The 20,871-nt window shown below is 44.5% G+C and overlaps 1 protein-coding gene across 1 annotated transcript in view; it reads left to right on the top strand.

Moving 5' to 3' along the window:
- Window positions 1-218: 218 nt before the first annotated feature.
- The window catches only part of LOC124803176, a 37,081-nt gene continuing 16,428 nt past the window's right edge, over window positions 219-20,871 (top strand). Inside the window, exons 1-2 of the mRNA XM_047264360.1 lie at window positions 219-389; window positions 19,046-19,226. Of these exons, the coding sequence (XP_047120316.1) occupies window positions 219-389; window positions 19,046-19,226 (352 nt within the window). The remainder of the gene's footprint in view (window positions 390-19,045; window positions 19,227-20,871) is intronic.

Below are 20,871 nucleotides of genomic sequence, written 5' to 3'. Positions count from 1 at the left end.
CAGTCGTTGTTTTTGGAGTCTGTGCTAGCTGCCGTGTGTCTCGTCGTTTTGTTGCTGGTCGGACCATCTGAACGTGGCAGGTTTCTATTTATGAGCCTCAGGTGGCGGTGCGGCTACAGTAGGCGCAGCAGAGCTGTGATGGTGTGTGTGTGTGTGTGTGTGTGTGTGTGTGTGAGTGAGTGGGCGGCGCCTGGGGCCGACTGGCTGTTCCGGCGCTCATGTGTGCTGCCGCCCCACGCCCCAGACTGCGTCACCCGCCGCCAGGCGGCGCGATTGTGTGCAAAGCAACGCGACGCAGCCGGCAGCCAGCGAGCAGAGGATGTGCGCGCGCCAGTCGTCGCTGCCCCACATACCTGCCCGGCGGCGTAACGTCGCTGCAGCCCGCTTCTGTAACCGCTCAGTCACCACTAGGGTTGTAGACTGTGGCAAGTAAGTGTGGACTGTAATTTTCCTAGTACCACTGGTCAGTGAGATCGTACCAGCGTTACCTATGCGTTGGGTGTGTTGCATATCTATCGGGCGTTACTATATGTATGCGACCAGTACCTTACCGGATTCCCCTAAAAACCAGAAGCGGTGAACCCTCTAGATCCTGAGTGAGAATTTACAGAGAAGTGATAAAAGTCTTGGGCTAGCAATATGAACATGTAAAAGTCTCGGTAGTATCCCATACAAAGGGCAAAGCATTGCTGGAGCTGTCATTAGCGCTCAGGTGATTCATCTCAACAGGTTTCCGACGTCATTATGTCCACATGACGAGAATTAACAAACTTTGAAAGCAAAGTGATAGCTGGAGCTAGACGAATGTGACATTCCATTTCAAATATCTTTAGAGGATTCAATATTCCGAGATACACAGTGTCAAGAGTGTGCTGAGAATACCACATTTCAGGCATTACCTCTCACCATGGACAACGCAGTGGCTGACGGCCTTCACTTAACGACCGAGAGAAGCGACGTTTGTGTAGAGTTGCCAGTGCTAACAGACAAGCAATACTGGCTGAAATAAAGCAGAAGTGAAATTGAGACGTAAGACGAACGTATCCGTTTGGACCGTGTGGCTAGATTTGGCGTTAACTGGCAATGGCACCAGACGACCGATGCGAGCGTTTATGCTAATAGCACTATATCGCTTGCAGCGCCTCTCATGGGCTCGTGATCATATCGGTTGGACCGTAGAGGCTGGTAAATGGTGGACTGGTCAGGTGAGTACCGATTTCAGTCGGTAAGAACTGACGGTAGGGTTCGAGTGTGGCGCAGACCCAACAAAGCCAAGAACCTAAGTTGTCAACAAGGCATTGTTCAAATGGCTCTGAGCACTATGGGACTTAACTTCTGAGGTCATCAGTCCCCTAGACCTTAGAACTACTTAAACCTTACTAACCTAAGGACATCACACATCCATGCCCAAGGCAGGATTCGAACCTGCGACCGTAGCTGTCACGCAGTACCAGACTGTGCTCGGCCAAGGAGTTGTGTGAGCTGGTTGTACCTCCTTAATGGTGTGGGTTTGTTTACACGGAATGGATTGGGTCCTCTTACCCAACTGAACCGACAATGTCTGGTAATCGTTGTTTTGCTACTTGGAGGCCGTTCGCTGCCATTCAAATGGTTCAAATGGCTCTGAGCACTATGGGACTTAACTGCTGTGGTCATCAGTCCCCTAGAACTTCGAACTACTTAAACCTAACTAACCTAAGGACACCACACACATCCATGCCCAAAGCAGGATTCGAACCTGCGACCGTAGCGGTCACACGGTTCCAGACTGCAGCGCCCAGAACCGTACGGCCACTCCCGCTGCCATTCATGGATTTCGTTCACAAACAAGGATGTCACATAACCCGTCCACAATTGTTCACGATTGGTCTGAAGAACACTCTAGACAATTCGTGCGAGTGATCTGGCTACCCAGATCGACAATAATCCCATCGAACATTCATGGGACATAATAAAGAGGTCAGTTCGTACACAACATCCTGCACTAGCAACACCTTCGCAGTTATGCGCAAACATTATTTCTGAAGGGTACTTCCAACGACTTGTTGAGTCCCTACTACGTCTAGTTGCTGCACTACTCCGGGTAAAAGGAGATGTGACACGGTATTAGGAGGTAACCCACGACTTTCGTCACCGTAGAGTATAAAGGGCTGGCTAACCTATACATCATTTTTGTTCTGCATAACTATCCTCTTGTCTTTAACTTAAGAACAAACAGTATTTTAGGCAAAACTGAAACTGTCATTGTGTAATTCAGTTTGTATTGGAAAATTATTGATTTCTGATGTGAAACACGGGGATGCAGTAGTGAAAATAAAGAAAAAATATAGATTTATCATGTGCTGCTATAATAAGCAATATTCTCAACAAAAGATAACGTAAAATACCGCAAAACAAGAAAACGTCAAACATCGTTTCAATACTTCGTCGAAGTTCCGTAAAACATGTTTCTATTATTCGTAGACAACATCCATATATTTCAGTAATAATAGGAAGCTCTTGCCTTTGATCATCATGAAGAACCTTCTGTTGACTACAAAATAAGAACAATAATTTTATATATTGTTTTTATGTTAGTGCATGTAAACTGTACATGCATTGAAAAGAAATTGCTTTGATTGCATAAAAGCGCAGAAGTGACGCGATCAACTAATCTTTATTACTTACACAACATAATTCATATTCTGTAAGGAAGACCGACTCTGAAAATGCGGACCTGCAATCACAAAGGCAGAGGGAAGCGGTAATTCTTCAAACGTCGCTGACACACTTTCATAAGTTAAGGTTCACCATCCGTAACGTGACGGATCGGGCCTGATTCGTTGGTGAGCGACCCTCGGTACCATGCGGAACGGTAAGAAAACAATGAGACTTGTAAAGAGGGACTGTATACGGTAATTCCCAGTGTGATAGGACGGCAGCGAACGCGTCACTATGACATGAATTGAAGAGAAGTTTAATGGATGGGAGGAATAGACGTTAACGCACGCACGGCTCAATCATCCATCTCATATTTCATTACATAGTCAAACAACAACCAGAACCGTAATTTTATCATACTAATACAATATTCTTATAACGACTGAAGCAAGTTTTTCGTATATCGGGCGGGAGGAGGCGGACAATGAAAGACCAAAGCGTACCCAATCGTCTATCGAGTCTTCGGAAATATGACTTCTTTCATGCTGTGTGAATAGGTATATCATTACGAGGAAAGAAGGGTAATCTACACGTACACAAAATGGCTTACAATTACTTTCAAGTTACCGCGCATATGAATTCCCTCAGAAACCCCGTTAAATTGGATAAATTACTCCCACGAGTCCACAGAACTCTTCTAAAACAAGTTCCCTACGGAAAAGGGACGGGGAAAATTATTACAGGCCACGAGACGTGCAGGAAAATTCATGACTGCTCGTGAACGTATTTGCAAAGATTGGCTATTTCTTTTCTCTTTAATGCACCCACGAATTATGGGAAATTCTTGTGAAATACCGTTAAACCAAATTTCGGTACGAAAATACACTGCAGAAATCTATCTTAGACTATGAGCCATACAAAAGGCTTGTATCAACATTTGCCCACGATCACGAAGGAACATCGGCTTAACTGTAAAACTTCCACTCACAGATTCTTATCTGAAATTGTACTGAAACACTACAAAAGCAGACGGGCTTAGAAGAAGCTCGGCAGAAACCTATCTAAGACTATCAATTATTCGACTGACTTTCTAGCAACACTTGGTGGAAGACGCAAGGAAATAATGATCTAATTAAAGAAGTTATAATAGCGAGGCATCGAAAATTTCAGAGAGACGGAGAATCGTTGAACATCCCATGAATAGCGTATGGTTAACCATCCGGAGCGACCTGAAGTGGAATGACTACGTAATAGACATTTTGTTTGGAAACAGAAAGATTCCTAAAGACACGCAGTTCATCCACTAAAGAAGTGGCTTACAAAACAACGATTCTCGGGTATTACCCACCAGCCGGCGGTCCTTACCAGGTTGGATTAATAGAAGAGACAGAGAAGAGCCAATGCTAAATCTTGTGTTTCATCACTGGACCGTTTAGTCGGAGTGAGAGTTCTACGGATATGCTCAACAAAAGTTACTTGGCAGATGCTTCAAGAGAGACGATGTGCATTACGAAGTGATTTACTACTGAATTTCCGCGAGAATACTTTGAAGGAAGACTAGAACAATTTATTACTTCCATCCACATACGTTCTCGCAAAATGACCGCCACAGAACAATTAGCAGGATTAGAGTCCACGTGGATGTTTACCGACATCAGTCTTCCCACGCGCCATCCACGAATGGAACAGGAAGGAGCGAAAAGATGGTAGTGCCAAACATACTCACCGCCACGCCCCGAAAGGTGTAGTCGTAGCATACATTGACTCCGAAGCCACGTGACTACGGTATGGCGTAAGACTTACCTGTAAGCGCCTTGAGATTCTTAATGTTATTACACGGCTACTCCAGACAGCTTGTTCTGAAATATCACGGACCTTGTACCCGCTATTAACAAACATGTTGGGAATCTACGTTGGACATCTCAAATGAACTTTGCTCAAAGCTTTGAAGAGATAACCGCAATGGTATCTGGACTGTTTGCGACAAGTCTTGGTGTTTTTCTCTTGAAGGAATAGACTCAGATTTTTTTGTGTTTTCTTACGGATTTTATCGTGCTGCTGAGTATTGTAATCTATTATGCTGCGATGACGTTGCGAAATTTTTTCATAACTCACCACAGCGAAACTGTCACTTTCAGTTTTAGAGCTGTGACATGAAGCTGATGATCTGTGACACCAAGAAATACTTTTAGGGACTATTTTCTCCCGCTTTTCTGATATAATAATTTTCATCTCTGTTCATTCTTTGGGAAAGTATAGAATAAATTGTATACAATCGTTCTCCATAATATAAGTAGCACCAGCACAGTTTCCTGCTCTGTCTACTTTGAAGTAAGCTCAATGGTTTGTAGAACCGAACAATGCCTGAGTCGTAACTCAAATGGCATGCAATAATTCTGCATTTGAATATTGCTCTAAATATTTATTCATTCACATTTTCCCCGAAATAAATTAAGATAGTCCCAATGCTCTGGTCCGATCAAGGTTTTCAGGAGATTTCGTTTGGTCACCAGTCGAACGCCACAACTCGAAATCTCCTCCCAAACGTTCCGAATTGGGGATTAGCTCCACCCCTACCACCCTTCTGAAAATAACCAAGTTCTACAACAGACCGTCCAGCTTCTCAGTATTTAGCAAGAAAACAATACGGTACCGAATTTATATATCACTTGTCTCGTAAATATTGGCCATGCAGTCAAACAAATTATGCCTAGAATGTGAACTCTAGTTACTCCTATATCCTATTCAGTCTTTAAGTACCGTATATGCCACATAACAAATTTAATTTTGTTCTGGCTCAGTGAAAGAATTGTGCCTGACTCTAGCATATAATTTACACTATGTGGTTTTAGTGCATCACTTGTTTTCATATCTGTATATTTCCAGTAGGTGGTAGCATCTGCTGAAGTAAAGCCGATTATCCCAGTGTCAGCAAATCTTCGAAGAAGTAAGAATAATTCCTGTTAGTTTCTAGTGATTTTTGGACCAGAACATGTTTCGAACATGGTATTAATATGCTAACATACGGTGTACTGACGGATAAGTGACTGTCTAGATCGTAACAATAATACAACTATATATTTTATACGATTGATCTCTGTGATTACAATCGTCAACCACCACCTCTTCTTGCAAATTCCACCGGCAGTTGCATAATTTTTAAGTGTTCAATGCTGAGTTTTTAGACTGATGTACAAATTTCAATTATTTTTTGACATAACCAACGTCCACTTTGAACATTTTCTAAATTCTGCTGAATCAAACAATTCTTCTTTTACTTTAGTATTTTAATCTCATGTTTTTCCAGATCATTGCATTGATCATCAATAGAAACGTTTCATTTATAATATCTAAGGTCTTGAATGAGGGGGTTATTACACAGTGTCTCGATAGTGTTAAACACATAAATTATAGTTTATATCTTTGTGATACTTGCCAACTAAAAGTATTTTTTCTCTCTTGACCCATTTATATATGTATGTGTAGCATCAAATATTACTCACCATTGCAGTCACTGATTGACAAATGTGTAAAAGTGCGAATAACTAGTAATATTGAAGTTCGGGAAACAAACAGCGGAATACGGAAGTGAGGTCACAATTCCAGTTTGATACTGGTGGCATGCGCAGTACGCTTTGCTCTATCCTTAGTTATTCGCAATCTGTGGTCCCTCTCATGTGTTTGGTTTTCATCTTGTCTCAGTTAGAGAACTCAGGGTGTTTCTGATGTGCCGCAGGGATCTACATTTTCCCCTGTGAAACAAGTATACGCCTCACGTATCGTTACGGAGCAAAACCTCGAAACAGTGTTCTCATCAACTCTTAGTTCGCAAGCGAAAGCGTATTTTTGTTGCATGGTCCGTCTACTGTGTTATGAAAGTAGATTTTTAATTAATTATTCCAATGGTTAATAACTTTTAAGGGAATCCATTTTCAAACAACTTTAAGAGCTTTTAATAAAACACACCTCTAGTAGTTATCACTTTCAGTCGGATTGAACGTCATCAAGCAAAGTTAAAATTGGGCATCATTCCTGCTGTGGTGTCAGTGGTGTCAGTAACAAATACGAAATTATAAAAAAAAATCGCATTGTGTAACTATCGACAAGGATAAAATGCATTCAACAGTCCAGTTCCACCTCCTCAGCTGTTATGTGCACTACAGCAAGCATACTTTGGACTGTATATAGTATGATGGGCAGGCCCTATGCATTCTTACCTGCACTCCTGCCACCTAGACATGCCTGGGTCTCAAGACTGAGTGACGTCATGCGGCCGGCCGCGGTGGTCTAGCGGTTCTAGGCGCGCAGTCCGGAACCGCGCGACTGCTACGGTCCTTAGGTTAGTTAGGTTTAAGTAGTTCTAAGTTCTAGGGGACTGATGACCTCAGAAGTTAAGTCCCATAGTGCTCAGAGCCATTTTTTTGACTTCATGCATCTGTTAAAAAGAAACTGAAATTCTATCCCCCTCAGACAATCTCGATTCACAATCTCAATGACTTTACCGAAAAATTCTAGAACGTTTCTTTTGTAATGGATACTGCCAGTCCCTTCGCTATTGCTTGTCCTCTATGAGCTTGTGGGCCTCTCGAATTATGTCGTCATCCACGGCAGGATAAATATTCATGTTCCACCACCATTTTCTGTACCAAACACGTCGGCTTGACGACCAATGAATATTACTTCAGGTGATTTCCCACATCTGTCTAAGGAGGGTGCGAGCTGGAGTCCCACCTCCAAACACAGCACACCAACAGTTTAAAACTGAATGTACAAAGTAAGCGAAGTTTGTATGATTCTCAGATGGTGATCAAGAGTTTCCTCCATTAGGTAATACTAGCGATCAACCCCAGATTTGCACGGGTACGTCCAAGTAGCTGCCCCCGGACGACCTGTCTGGCTAGCGGTAATACAATACACCTACATACATAAACTTCCTTCGTGAATGTGCCTATCAATTAGAAGAAGGATCCTTTATTGTATGATCATATGATAGCGGAACAAACACTAGTAGCAGTTACTTCTGTAAAAATCTGGGAGTATGCGTACGGAACGATTTGAAATGGAATAATCATATAAAATTAATTGTTGGTAACACAGGTGCCAGGTTGAGATTCATTGGGAGAGTCCTTAGAAAATGTACTCCGTCAACATGGAGGTGGCTTACAAAACACTCGTTCGACCTATACTTGAGTATTGCTCATCAGTGTGGGATCCGTACCAGGTCGGGTTGACAGAGGAGATAGAGAAGATCCAAAGAAGAACGGCACGTTTCGTCACAGGGTTATTTGGTAAACGTCATAGCGTTACGGAGATGTTTAGCAAACTCTGCAAGAGAGGCGCTCTGCATCGCGGTGTAGCTTGCTGTCCAGGTTTCGAGAGAGTGCGTTTCTGGATGACGTATCGAATATACCTCCCGAGGAGATCAAGAATGTAAAATTCGAGAGATTCAAGTGCGCAAGGAGGCTTTCCGGCAGTCGTTCTTCCTGCGAACCATACGCGACTGTAACAGGAAAGGGAGGTAATGACAGTGGCACATAAAGTGCCCTCCGCCACACGCCGTTGGGTGGCTTGCGGAGTATAAATGTAGATGTAGATTTAGTGAAAGGCGTACCAAAATTCGGCCAGCCACTGTGGCCGAGCGGTTCTAGGAACTTCAGTCCGGAACCGCGCTGCTGCTACGGTCGCAGGTTCGAATCCTGCCTCGGGCTGTCCTTAAGTTAGTTAGGTTTAAGTAGTTCTAAGTCTAGGGTACTGATGACCTCAGATGTTAAGTCCCATGGAGCTTAGAGTCATTTTAACCATTCGTACCAAAATTCCTACAGTACTTCCTTAAATTAGGCTTCATATGCAGACAGAAATACGCCACGGTTGACTCGGGTTCGTCCTTGTTCAGCCAGTTTGCACGAGATATTTATATACGGTCCACTCACGTTAACGTGACCACCGCCTATGTTTAACGTCAGGGAGCAATAACAACTCAGACGCAGGTGGCAGCAGTAGCAGTGGGGGATATGTAAATTATGCTGCAGGGGGCGGAGGGACTTGGAATACAGTGCAGTCGTTTTGGTAACGCAGAAATGCGGCTATTTACCTGACGTCCAAAAGCGCATGATGATTGGCTTTCGGACCAAGGGTGAAAGCGTTTCCAAAACGGTTATGTTCGTAAGCTGTTCGCTTGCCGCAATAGCGAAGGTATACCAAGCATGACAAAATGGAGCTATCTAAAACCGGCGCCGAGGCAAATGTGGTGTATCACTGGCAATGTGAACGACGGCTGTGGAGATTTGCAGGGCCAAACTGACGTACAACTGTCGAGCAACTGATAACCCAGAGGAACCCAGGGGCTACCGACAGTATGTCCCCAACTACAGTTCAGCTAACGTTGCTGTGTTTGGGCCTCCACAGAATGCTCCTGTTACATGCACCCATGGTGACTGCTGTTCGTCGGCGATGGGGGCTGGAATTTGCACACCAGTACCGCAACCGGTTGTTCACTGGCTCACTGAGGGGTGACAGGTGGCCTTCTTAGTCGAATCACTTTTTATGCTCGAACTTACAGATTTTAGTGGGCGTATGCGGCGTTGAAACGTCAGAAAGCAAACACTCTGAAACCAGGAGGGAGCGTTTCTGTCTGGGGAATGTTTTCGTGGCATTCCCTCGATGACCTCGTCATTCTGGAAGGTACTGTGGATCAACATAAGTATGCAAGTTATCCTTGGGAACCATCTCCATGCGCACACGCAGTTTGTTTCTTCCGCGGCACGATGGCACCTATCAGCAGCTCAGTGCAATGTGTCACATTTTTCGCAGTGTACGTATGTGGTTCGAAGAGCGCCGGCATGAGTTTATCATACTTCCCTGGCCAACACCAAACTGTCTGGATTTAAACCCAATCAAGAATCAATGGCACCACCTCGATCGGGTTGTTCGCACCTTAGATCCTGAGCCAAGAAACCTAGCCTAGTTAGTCATGGCACTGTAGTTGCCATGGCTTCGCATCTCTGTCTAAATCTTTGAGAAACTTATTGACTCTCTTGGTGCACTTCTTGCAGCGGTCCGGTTATTCGGGCTTTTGCCAGGTGTAAATTATGTACTCGATCCCTCATAGTGAAACACTCTACCTATTAGTGAAAACTGTATCAAAGTTTCTATAGTACTTCCTGAGATTAGACGGCACATACAGAATGAAAAACACAGTGGGGGACTTAAATTTAGTAATGTGCATAGAAGATTTGACATGGTGACACCGAGCAACGCCAAGTGCTTAGAATGTAACATACAGTGTCACTTGCACAGTAAAATCCCTTAAACGACTTGTTTCCAATGTCAAGTATCCATTTTCAAATTTCCTGCAACAAGTCAACCCCCTAAGGTTACAGACAATAGTGTGCGGACTCCACAACAAATTTACTTATGTTGTGGTTGTATAATGCTTACAACTGACGATGAAGCCACAGTTTCGTAACAGAAATCTTACAGTTAGTGAAGTGGCAGTTTCAAATTTAACTGTAGGCGTTCTTCCACTTTTAATTAATGGGGCGTTCAGAAATTCGTTCTTCAAACCGACAGGGGTGTTCTCGGACACAAGGATGAATAGGTCTATACAAGTAAACAGATGTCTAAAATGCATACTGAGTGCCGAGCTTCTACGGAATCACTAGATGTAACTGGGAATAAATTTTAAATGCCTCTCAGTTCTTTATTCTGCTGCTCAGTGTTACAAAGAATGTTCAAAATGAGCGCCGTTAACCTCAGCGCCGAATTGCTATTGACGTAGCAGCGCGTCCCGTGTTCGATGAAAATAGTGTGACGTTCTCTATACGTGCATAGCCACTACAAGAACCCTGAGTTCCAAGGTATAGAGTGCGCTTCGATTTTCATGAAATCGTATAGAAAGAAATCTAATGGAGTGAGGAGCTCCGGGAATATTGCAGGCCATGCGTAGCACGCCATGTTATGTACTGCGACCATCAAGTAAGCACTACAGCACTACATCATGCTTGCTGGTTTCATGCGATCGTCAGCACAGCCCACACTATTTCCTCTAATTAAATTAGCTGTAACGGTGTTTGAAGGAGGTATTGTTTGCTTCCGGACGTACTTATGCATGTTTGATGCTCACTCAATATCCATTCGCAACACAATAGTTGCTTAACGAAATAACTTTGTTGTTGTATTGGTCATCATATCTGCAGTTTGGGCACTGAATTTTTAAATACCCACTGTAAATAGACTTCTGGCCGATTTTACGCATTAATGTCAGGAAACTTATTTGTTGCCTTGTTGTTGGAAAAGTTAAAATAGATGCATGTCACGCGAAGCCGTTCGTTTAATAGATTTTAAATGATCAACATGTTAGAACTTCTCGCCGCATTGAGTTACATGCACTGCGTGTACCAGTTATCAACGGCCTCCTCGCTTCAGCAGCAGGATTGTGCGTTCCCATTCTGTCGAGCTGAGCACGCATGGCTAGTAGAGCCGTAAGCGTGAAACGGCAAAAAGGCTTCCATGTCATCTCTCGCCATGGGAACGGAATGCCCTCCGTTCGGCCGGAAACCGAAAACCTCCACAGCGAGCGGACTGTCCGCAGGCGTTCCCTCAAGCTGAAGCATAGTCCACGACTACATAAGCAACAGAAACGATTCAATAACAGATAGTGATGCTTTTTTGCTAGTGTACAAAATGAGAGAGTATTTAAATATCTGCACTCACCGGCAGATTATCTCTTGTACGAGAGGCGTTCAGTAAGTATTGCAACCCCTTTATTCTAAAATCAGGTGGGTTTTACTCAAGATTCCAATTTACCGTTTTATTCCTAACTATTCTGGCTACAAGAGCCTGTATTTCAACACAACCTGCGTGCAGTGCGACGGCGCAAGGCTACCTTACTGGGAGGGCCTCTATGCCCGCATGATACAATTCTACCGGAATCAATGTTTTGCTGTATCAGTACCCTCACCATAATGCACATACTGCTTCCCGTTGTAATCAACCCCCTCCTTCCTACTTCCATCAATTGTCCACATTAAAGTCCTTTATGAAGATCTGAGATGAGCGAAGATTACAATAAACATTCAAGATTACTTAGTATGTTATGTTGAAAATGGCTCCACTTCTTGTCTACGGGTCTGATTCTTGAAGCTGAAAATGTCATATTTTAGGTCCTCACGGTTGGGTTGAACTAAATAAGTTTGCAGATTGTTGTTTCAGATTTTTTGTTTTTACGTAAATATATTTTCTCACATTTTATTATATCATACAGTATTTTGATTTTTCACATTAACAAACTCGAAATTATATTGTTAGCACAAAAATACGTCCGACCACATCAGAGGCATGCTTACGACTCTCTCACTCTGCGGAAATAACGATATTCAAAAGGGTTTACAATTTTCGTAAGAAATGAATTCCTACAGTTTTCGTCACATTATTAATTTCGATTACTATTTCATAAATGAATCCAGAAATAAACATAGTAAACAGTACAGGATTGTGTAATTAATAATAGAAGTTTTAAGTGCGCCAATAATTCATAATTTCAAATGTTTCTAAAGAAAATAATTGTAACTGTACATTCAGAACTAGTACTTATCGATTATAACATCGAAACTAAAAGATTTTATGAATAATTCCTTTTCATAAATTATAGATTGAAGTATAACACATGGTGTATAAAATTATATGAAACTTTTCAGGAAAGCTATTCAGATAATATTTAGTGTCCAAAATTCGAAAAATAATACTGGTATCGACAACTACTGTTGAGGAAAAGTAATGCTAGAGGGGGATATCCTGTTACACCGTGAAGTGAATCCTTCATTGGGGCAAACATATGGATGTCTAAAGCCGCGAGGTCCTGGTTGTAGGGTGGATGAGGGGAATAGTCTAATGAAATTTTGTGAGCTCCTGTCGGGTGGGCACACTTGTATGAGGCCTTGTATTGTCATGGAGAAGTTTGAAGTTTTATGGTCATTCTTCAGTATCCTGAGGGTAGCACAGTACACGTCAGAGTTGCTCGTTGCACCATGAGGGAGGACATCAAACACAGTAACACCTTTCGAGTCCCTGATGACCGTCGCCATTACTTTACCGGCTGAGGGTGCGGCTTTGGACATTTTCTTCGAAGGAGAGGTGGAGTGGCGCCAATCTATGGGATGCTGTTTTGTTTCTTGTTCGGAGTGATGAATCCGTGTTTCATCGACTGTGATGATGTTCGATGAAGTTGTCACTATCTGGTTCGTAACATGCAAGCAATTCTGCAAAGATTGTCCGTCATTACTCTTTACGGTCTTCTGTTAGAAGGCAAGGAACCCGAGGGCCACAGACGTTTGAGCACTCCAACTGGTGGACGAGTGTGTTAGCACTAGGAACAGAGACGTCCAGTTGAGCAGCGAAGTGTTTGATTGTGATCTGTCGATCACCTCGAATGAGAGTGTCCGCACGTTTCAACATTGCAGGAGTCACAACTATGTGCACCCTACCGGCCGGCAAGGTGCACGCAGATTTGTGTGACCTTGTAGCAATGATGACAGACATCTTGCCCAGCGACTCATTGTGCCTTTGTTCAATGCCAGGTCTCCATGGGAATTCAAATGGTTCAAATGGCTCTGAGCACTTTGGGACTTAACATATGATGTCATCAGTCCCCTAGACTTAGAACTACTTTAACCTAAGGACATCACACACATCCATGCCCGAGGCAGGATTCGAACCTGCAACCGCAGCAGCAGCGCGGCTGCGGACTGAAGCGTCTACAACCGCTCGGCCACAGTGGCCGGCTCCCATAGGAGTTCTTCAAGCGTTTACGAATATCTACGACGCACTGGTTTTCCTCCAAAAGAAACAGTGACAGCTCTCTGTTTCGAACGCACTTCGTTACAGACGCCATTTTGAAGGTTACGTGTATCACCGCCACCCGTCGGAACCTCATTAAACTATAGCGTCTGAAGCGCACAAGTTCCATGATGTCCCATAACAAATTCTGCGGTTTCCGAAATTGAGCGAGAAACCGCATGTGATCCATTAGTTATCGAATGGCTCTCTTGCTGTACAGTACTTCTTAATCACTAATGAATTAGGCCTTACACTGACCGTGACAAAAGGGAGACCTTTTAGTTGAAGGAAAAATGTGATGGAATTTTACGGTACGTATTAAGCTACCAAAATATATGTTGTGATGTCAGAAATGCTTTGCACTTAACAATATTCGGAATTTTATCTTCTAAGGTGCTTTTCTCGAGATTTTGTACATGTTAACTGTGTATTGCCACCCATTGTAATTACTGGAATATCCCTACTATGGCTTTGACACATCTGTGGCACTTTAAATGTTAGTAACTCCAGAAGCACCTGCAGTCACAACATCCAACGTGTTTGCATCCAATACTGCATGAAAGGCGTAATATGGACATTCCAGTAACTACCACAGTGACCAACATACAATTTAAGTGTAAACACTCGGAACACGTTTGTAAAAAATGTGATATTCAGTCATCATACATCATTTCCTTTTTATTTAAATAGTGAACAACAATATTGACTGTGAAAAGAAGTGAATGAATGTAAACTACCTGAAGGTGAGCACAGGCCCGAAACCGGTCGTGTGTCAAATAAAGTTACCTGCTGTTGTGACAGATACGTCCTATAAAGGATCATAGAGATCAATTACGACTATTATGGATAAAATTCAATGACCATGGAGATTTAACTTTAGACTTAAGTAAACTGAGGAGGAATATTGAATGTTTTGTAATAAAGCATTTGGTTTGTACTTGCAATAATAACGGCTGCCCTCACGTGTCTGCATGTTCAGATAAACATAGCTCGTGATACACGCCCCACTCTCCCTGTCCCTAGCTGTCACAATCTACGGTCCAACGACATGCGCAACATCACTGCAGAGCAGCGTGTACAGAGAGGTATGGGGCCCTGCGGGGTAGTCGTGCGGTCTAGGGCGTCTTGTCATGGTTCGCGCGGCTCCTCCCCTCCCCTCCGTCGAAGGTTCGAGTCCTCCCTCTGGCATGGGTGTGTTTGTTGTCCTTAGCGTAAGTAAGTTTAAGTTAGTGTGTAAGCTGAGGGAGCGGTGACCTCAGCAGTTTGGTCCCATAACATCTTACCACAAAATTCCAGAGAGGTATGGGCAGGAGCATGCATCTACGCATTATGTTACTGAACTAGCTGCAGATTATGTAACGTGTACCTCATGCAATAGATAATGTGGATGTGTGGAGTAAAGACACTGACGATTGTGTAAGCGTTGTAGTCATTACCTTGAATCGTACCAGGGTTTGCCGGCCGCAGTGGCCGAGTGGTTCTAGGCGCTTCAGTCAGGAACCACGTGACCGCTACGGTCGCAGGTTAGAATCCTGCTTCGTCCATGGATGTATGTGATGTCCTTAGAGTAGTTAGGTTTAAGTAGTTCTAAGTTCTAGGGGACTGATGACCTCAGATGTTTGAACCATTTCGTATCAGGGTGGCACATATAAATCAATAAAAGCATTTATGGGAATATGATAAAGTTAAAAGTCAATGAGTAAGTGGTTTTTCAAAAAGAGCAAATACTTCTAATACTCAAAAATGGTTCAAATGGCTCTGAGCACTATGCGACTTAACTTCTGAGGTCATCAGTCCCCTAGAACTTAGAACTACTTATACCTAACTAAGTACATCACACACATCCATGCCCGAGGCAGGATCCGAACCTGTGACCGTAGCGCTTCTAATAGTAATTCGCATGATATTCTTGAGATCAAAATTAGTAGTTATCTCCAGACCAAATTTCATCGAAATCGCCTCAGTGGGTCAGTCAAGAGAACGTAACAGACGATTTACTCTCGCGTTTATAAGAGTAGTGTGGATAAAACTGTCAGTTTATATATCAATTTCTTTTGTGACGCGATTTTGATGAAATAAAGACTACACCATTCCCCAAGCAATGATAAAGTTACCTGCGAAAATCACTTGCAAATTCAAATGTTTTGGAGATTGGCATGTTCAAACAGAGAGACAGATACGACTATTTTAGGTACAACTTCGCATCAAAACATCTCTTTTTCCCATGATCCCATTATGATTAAATCAAGCCTATATGGTGCCCAAAGCTAAGCTCAAGTTAAGCATCGGAAACCCCATGAATAGTCGTCCAGCAGATTGTCGGTTAGCGTGTTCAACCAGACAAGCAAGGCTGCTTTAGTGAAACTTTTTTCCCGTGAACCGATTTTGAGGAACTAAAGCCTATATCGCACCGCAAAATACGCTCAAGATACATCTGTAAACAGCATGAAAATTCGTCTAGTAGTTTTGGAGAAGCCTATTCAAATAGACAGAAACCACAGTTTTACAGATTTATTATAAGAGAATGAGATTTTCACTCTTCAACGGAGTGTGTGCTGATATGAAACTTCCAGGCAGATTAAAACTGTGTGCCTTTCCTAGGCAAGTGCTCTAGCAGGAGTGCTTCTGTGAAGTTTGGAAGGTAGGAGACGCGGCACTGGCAGAGGTAAAGCTGTGAGGATGGGGCGTGAGTCGTGCCTGGGTAGATCAAATAGTGTCCGCCCCCGGTAGCTGAGTGGTTAGTGCGACAGAATGTCAATGGATTGGATTGGATTGTTTGGGGGAAGAGACCAAACAGCGAGGTCATCAGTCTCATCGGATTAGGGGAGGATGGGGAAGGAAGTCGGCCGTGCCCTTGCAAAGGAACCATCCCAGCATTTGCCTGGAGCGATTTAGGGAAATCACGGAAAACCTAAATCAGGATGGCCGGACATGGGATTGAACCGTCGTCCTCCCGAATTCGAGTCCAGTGTGCTAGAATGTCAATCCTAAGGGTCCGGATTAAATTACTGGCTGGGTCGGAGATTTTCTCCGCTCGAGGACTGCGTGCTGTGTTGTCCTAATCATCATCATCATTTCATCCCCATTGACGTGCAAGTCGCCGAAGTGACGTCAAATCGAAAGACTTGCGCCAGATGAACGGTCTACCCGACGGGAAGCCGTAGTCACCCGACATTTACATTTTTTAGCTCAGATGGTAGAGCACTTGCTTGCGAAAGGCAAAGGCTGCGATTTCGGGTATCGGTCCGGCACACAGTTTTAATCTGCCAGAAAGTTTCAGCATAGTTTTTACTAGTTTAACTTCTTGTCATTTAAATTAATAAATCTAGCACACTCTGCAATTTTTAAGTTTTCCATTCTAAACTTCTTCGTTAAACCTATCAAAGTAAGTAATACTATATGAGCTGTTAAAAACACATTTGAAGCGTAACTTGTAAAAATCCGGTGTATGAAAGACAGGAGGATTACCCAAAACAGAATGAAAATTGGCAGGTGGCCTACAAGACAAAAAGGTTTGCGAGCTGTGATTTGAAAGTTGATAAGGGAATGGCAAGTTTCCGTTTGACTCCGATAACGGTAGAGTAGGATATGGCGGACCCAGTGACGCGCACCTGCTGAGCCACATGTCTGGCAGCTCTGGACTATGAGCGCGCTGTGTTGCTGCAATATGAAACGTCCGGCAGCAACCACTCAGCCCACTTGAGCTAAGAACTATTATCCTACGACACTTTTTTCCCTGCTTCTTCTTTGTGACATCGATAGCTAGACTCCAGTTCTTGTCACATCATTTGTAATGAGTCTTCGTACTAATACCACGAATCAAGTAAATCTTATGTTTGCTGTGTTACTCGTTCTCTAATCATTTCTGCTCCTGTCCAGCTTTCCTACGACGACAGCTGCTGCACCATTCTGTTACGACCGTGTATGGCATTCAGGTCTGCTCTTCAAGCTCCAAACCTTCTCCCTTCCTGTTAACTACATCCATCTGATCGGGTCCTTTCTTTCCCAACGTCCTTCCTATGCCACCATCCATAACACAGATTCCTACACCTTCTACCCCTCCGCCGGTGTTCCCCAAGGATCCGTCCTCTCCCCTCTTCTCTACCTTCTATACACGGCGGACATGCCGCCGCCTTCACCCCCGACCATCTTCTCTAGTACGCCGATGACACCGCCTTCCTTGCCCTCGCCCCCACCCTGCAACGCTCCCAACAACTTCTCCAATAGCATCTTGACCGGTTCACCACTTGGTGTAACCAGTGATTGCTCAAGGTCACTCCTTCAAAGACCCTGGCGATCATAGTAGGCAAAACCACCACTTCCTTCTGTCTCCTCCATTTCTATATCACCATCTACAGCTGTCCTATCAACCTCACCCTCACCCTCAAGTACCTTGGCGTCACCCTTGACCGTCGCCTCTCCTGGACCCCCCATCTCCGGACGATCCAAGCCAAGGCACGCTCCCGACTCCACCTCCTCAAGCTCCTTTCTGGCCGCACATGGGGACTGGATCCCTCCACCATCCTCTGCACCTATAAATCCCTATCCTCTGCTATGCCCATCCCACCTGGATCTCTGCGGCTCCTACCTTCTACAAATCCCTTCAAATCCTGGAACGCCATGCACTCTGCCTCGCCTATTGCATCTGCCTCCCCTCCCTCACACGGATCCTGTATGACCTAATACCGTTCCCCTTTTCCTCGAACAGATATGGATCCTCAACACATCCTGCAAACTTGATCCCCCTCATTCACTTGTCTCTTCCATCCTTTCCCACCCCTGTCCCCTGCCGTGCCTGTATTCCCACATCCCACCTGATCTCCATCTCTCAACCCTCCATACCCTTGCCCAAGGTGGCTTCCGCCAACTCCCCCTCCCTGATGATGTCCTCATCCCCTCCACCTGCCCCTCCTACCAACTTTGATCCTCCCCTTCCTCCCCCTGTGTTTTTCCCAAGGGCACCCTCTCTCCCTTCTCTCCCTTCTCTCCCTCCTCTCTTCCTCGCTCCCTCCTCTCCCCCAGGCTTCCGCTACCTTCTTTCCAGCCCCTCCCCTCTCCTCTGCCAATCGCATCTACACCCTCCCCCTCTCCCTCCTACCCCACCTTTTCCCCTTTGGCAGGTCCCCAGAATTGTACATGAACAGTGACTATTTGTGCGCCTGGAGATCATCGCCAACAGTTTTTGCGTGCCTTAATGTTAGTGCTTTAGTGTTTCACCGTTTGTGCTCCATCGTTCACATATTATGTATTTTACTTTGTCTGTCTACTGTTTTTTACCCACCGTGTTTGTTTTGTTTTTCCATGTCTCCTTATGTACTGATTGTATTATCTGTGGCCGAAGAGCGGCGCAGTTTTGCCGCTGCCGGCCTACCTGTAAAGGTATGAAAATGACAATAAAGAAAAAAAATTGGACCACTCTGTAGCCCATCTCTGCTTCTCGTCCTGTACAACAGGCACCTCTGCCCTAGAGCATCACGTGACATTCTTTTTCGTCGACCACTCCCAAACGACGGCCCAGAAGGATTTTGTAGCTTCAGGTTCTGGTACCTCAGACCCTGACCTGTGCCACCAGGTAGACAGTTACAAACAGCTCCACTTCGGGGCCCACAACGGCCTTGCGGAGGTCGCGCGGGGCCCGCCACAGGAGCGCCTTGCACCACTGTGCAGTGTGCAGCGACGAGCCGCCCGGTCGGCCTTGGCCTTGTTCCAGCTCGCAGCCAGGCGGCCGGCGGGCGCGCTCGTAAAGCGCCGCGGTGAGCGCTCCACTGCGACACGTGTGCGCGTTTCGACACCCGCTGTCGCCGCTGTCACTGCTACTGCCGTGCCCGCGCTGTCGCCGCCTCCCACAGCCATTAGCCGCCTCCTGTCCCCGTCCTGTGCTGTTTTTTATCTGCCAATCACTGCGATCTGCATCCGCTGAGGAGCAGTCCTCCTGTCCTCACCAGGAGGCGACGACCTCATCTCCTGGGACACTATCCATGACGAGCCCACTTTCGTCTCCCACGGTGTAGCAATTTACAGTTGCTTTGGGGTGGGGTCCATTACATCTACAGTTACAGGGAAAAGGCCAAGTACGAGGCGTATTTTTTAAGTAAGTACCGTTTTCAATTTAAAAAAAGACGTGTTAAGATATCTCAATAATTTTATTTTTACATTAAAGCCGTATCTATTGATACGTAATCAGCATGGTTTCAGAAAACATCGTTCTTGTGCAAAGCAGCTAGCTCTTTATTCGCACGAAGTAATGGCCGCTATCGACAGGGGATCTCAAGTTGACTCCGTATTTCTAGATTTCCGGAAAGCTTTTGACACCGTTCCTCACAAGCGACTTCTAATCAAGCTATGGCCTATGGGGTATCATCTCAGTTGTGCGACTGGATTCGTGATTTCCTGTCAGGAAGGTCGCAGTTCGTAGTAGTAGACGGCAAATCGTCGAGTAAAACTGAAGTGATATCAGGTGTTCCCCAGGGAAGCGTCCTGGGTCCTCTGCTGTTCCTGATCTATATAAATGACCTGGGTGACAATCTGAGCAGTTCTCTTAGGTTGTTCGCAGATGATGCTGTAATTTAGCGTCATCCGAATACCAGTATCAGTTGCAAAGCGATTTATAAAAGATTGCTGTATGGTGTGGCAGGTGGCAGTTGATGCTAAATAACGAAAAGTGTGAGGTGATCCACATGAGTTCCAAAAGAAATCCGTTGGAATTCGATTACTCGATAAATAGTACAATTCTCAAGGCTGTCAATTCAACTAAGTACCTGGGTGTTAAAATTACGAACAACTTCAGTTGGAAAGACCACATAGATAATATTGTGGGGAAGGCGAGTTCATTGGCAGGACACTTAGAAGATGCAACAAGTCCACTAAAGAGACAGCTTACACTGCACTCGTTCGTCCTCTGTTAGAATATTGCTGCGCGCTGTGGGATCATTACCAGGTGGGATTGACGGAGGACATCGAAAGGGTGCAAAAAAGGGCAGCTCCTTTTGTATTATCACGTAATCCGGGAGAGAGTGTGGCAGATATGATACGCGAGTTTGGATGGAAGTCATTAAAGCAAAGAGGTTTTTCATCGCGGCGAGATCTATTTACGAAATTTCAGTCACCAACTTTCCTTTTCCGAATGCGAAAATATTTTGTTGAGCCCAACCTACATAGGTAGGAATTATCATCAAAATAAAATAAGAGGAATCAGAGCTCGAACAGAAAGGTTTAGGTGTTCGTTTTCCCCGCGCGCTGTTCGGGAGTGGAATGGTAGAGAGATAGTATGATTGTGGTTCGATGAACCCTCTGCCAAGCACTTAAATGTGAATTGCAGAGTAATCATGTAGATGTAGATGTACGCACTGACGCCATTACAGTCGGATTCTTCCTTGTTTACGTTGTGTACGGAGTGTT

The sequence above is a fragment of the Schistocerca piceifrons genome, chromosome 6 (genome assembly GCF_021461385.2).
Source record: "Schistocerca piceifrons isolate TAMUIC-IGC-003096 chromosome 6, iqSchPice1.1, whole genome shotgun sequence".
Classification (NCBI taxonomy): Eukaryota; Metazoa; Arthropoda; class Insecta; order Orthoptera; family Acrididae; genus Schistocerca; species Schistocerca piceifrons.
The sequence above is the reverse complement of the archived record's forward strand: the minus strand, read 5'-3'. Positions and strand labels throughout refer to the sequence as shown.